This window comes from Penaeus monodon, chromosome 15, assembly GCF_015228065.2.
Source record: "Penaeus monodon isolate SGIC_2016 chromosome 15, NSTDA_Pmon_1, whole genome shotgun sequence".
Lineage (NCBI taxonomy): Eukaryota > Metazoa > Arthropoda > Malacostraca > Decapoda > Penaeidae > Penaeus > Penaeus monodon.
The window spans coordinates 38,475,312-38,476,625 of NC_051400.1; the positions used below are offsets into that span (position 1 = coordinate 38,475,312).

General features: G+C 38.1%; 1 protein-coding gene across 2 annotated transcripts in view; it reads left to right on the forward strand.

Moving 5' to 3' along the window:
• LOC119582023 (protein tramtrack, beta isoform-like) overlaps window positions 1-1,185 on the forward strand; it is a 34,622-nt gene extending 33,437 nt beyond the window's left edge. Inside the window, exon 6 of one of the 2 annotated variants that reach the window (XM_037930228.1) lies at window positions 650-1,185. In XM_037930228.1, the coding sequence (XP_037786156.1) occupies window positions 650-970 (321 nt within the window). In that variant the 3' untranslated portion in view covers window positions 971-1,185. The remainder of the gene's footprint in view (window positions 1-649) is intronic. The other variant, XM_037930233.1, reaches the window with a different exon arrangement.
• Window positions 1,186-1,314: the final 129 nt, after the last annotated feature.

The following is a 1,314-nucleotide window of genomic DNA, read 5'->3' on the forward strand; positions in this document are numbered from 1 at the left end:
TATAGATTTTTTCAAGGAGAGAAGAGAGAGAATATAGAATTATCTGAAGTAAGAGGTTTAGACTTTGATCATTTTCATTTACGCTTTTATAGACACTGACATGAGGGTCTTTTTTATGACGTTTTCTTTGCTTGAAAGAGGAAACTCGGAAAGGCAAGATCAGGGGTATATCCATGTGGTGAAAATAGGCTAATCTGCCACAACAACAAGAAAGCGAATATTTATGACGTTTCTCTCTTGTTCCTCGCATGGCAGAATTGTTTACCTTTGTATTTTTTTACCAATAAGTCATTTGTGGATTGTTCAACACTAATAGATATTAAGTTGACAATGCACGAACCTATGAAACTAGTTGATCTGTTAAACAAGATCAATATCTTTCCCAAAAGAAAGTGTGGTGATTATTGATCTCAAAGAAGAGAGCACTCTTGTCAAACTTTTTATAAATGGGAAAAAATCAAATCTATAGTTATTGGAAGAGACTGAAGAGAAACACTGTATGGTCATCAGCAGCTCTCACTACTTAAAGTATAATGAAATAGTTATGTAACAGTTAATTTCATGTTTAGCAGGATAAGTCTCCTAATGCTTTGATGACGAATTTACTATCTTCGCATATCATGGTCAATAACCCTGGCATATCCTACAGGTTAACTTGGAAGCTCTGAGGACTCTGGGAGCAGACGCCAAGAAAGTAAGGACCAAGTTAGACAAGCGCTTTTCGTGCGAGCACTGCCCATTCCGCTCTAACAGAAAACAGGACCTTAGAGACCACCTCCGTGTTCACACAGGCGAGAAGCCCTACTCGTGCCCGCATTGCCCCTTCTGTTGTGCCTTTTCCAGCGTTCTGAGACGTCACATTCGAACACATACAGGAGAGAAGCCCTACAGTTGTCCCCACTGTACCTTCTGCTGTGCTCAGCACAGTACCTTGAGCAGGCACATCCGTCTAAAGCATTTGAAAACCTGAAAAGTTGCTCAGTGCAATAGTGATTTTTTTTAACATGTATAGAGTATTTGCCACATATAGGAGTCAGTCACTTATGTAATTATTACATTTTGTAATATCTGCAAAAAGATGCCACTCGTTGTTTATGCCCTTGCCAAAGGATATATTACTCTAACTGAATATTCCATATATATTTCTGAACATTTACCCCAAGTGTCCATGTTACTTATCTAAGATCGTGTAGAGATAATGTGGATTGTTCTGACTAAACTTAGGTTTTCACACCTACTGCATCATATTTTGATTGATATAAAACTAACTGTTGGTTTGTCAAATTAAGCTGCCAATCTGGCAATTTCTCCTCA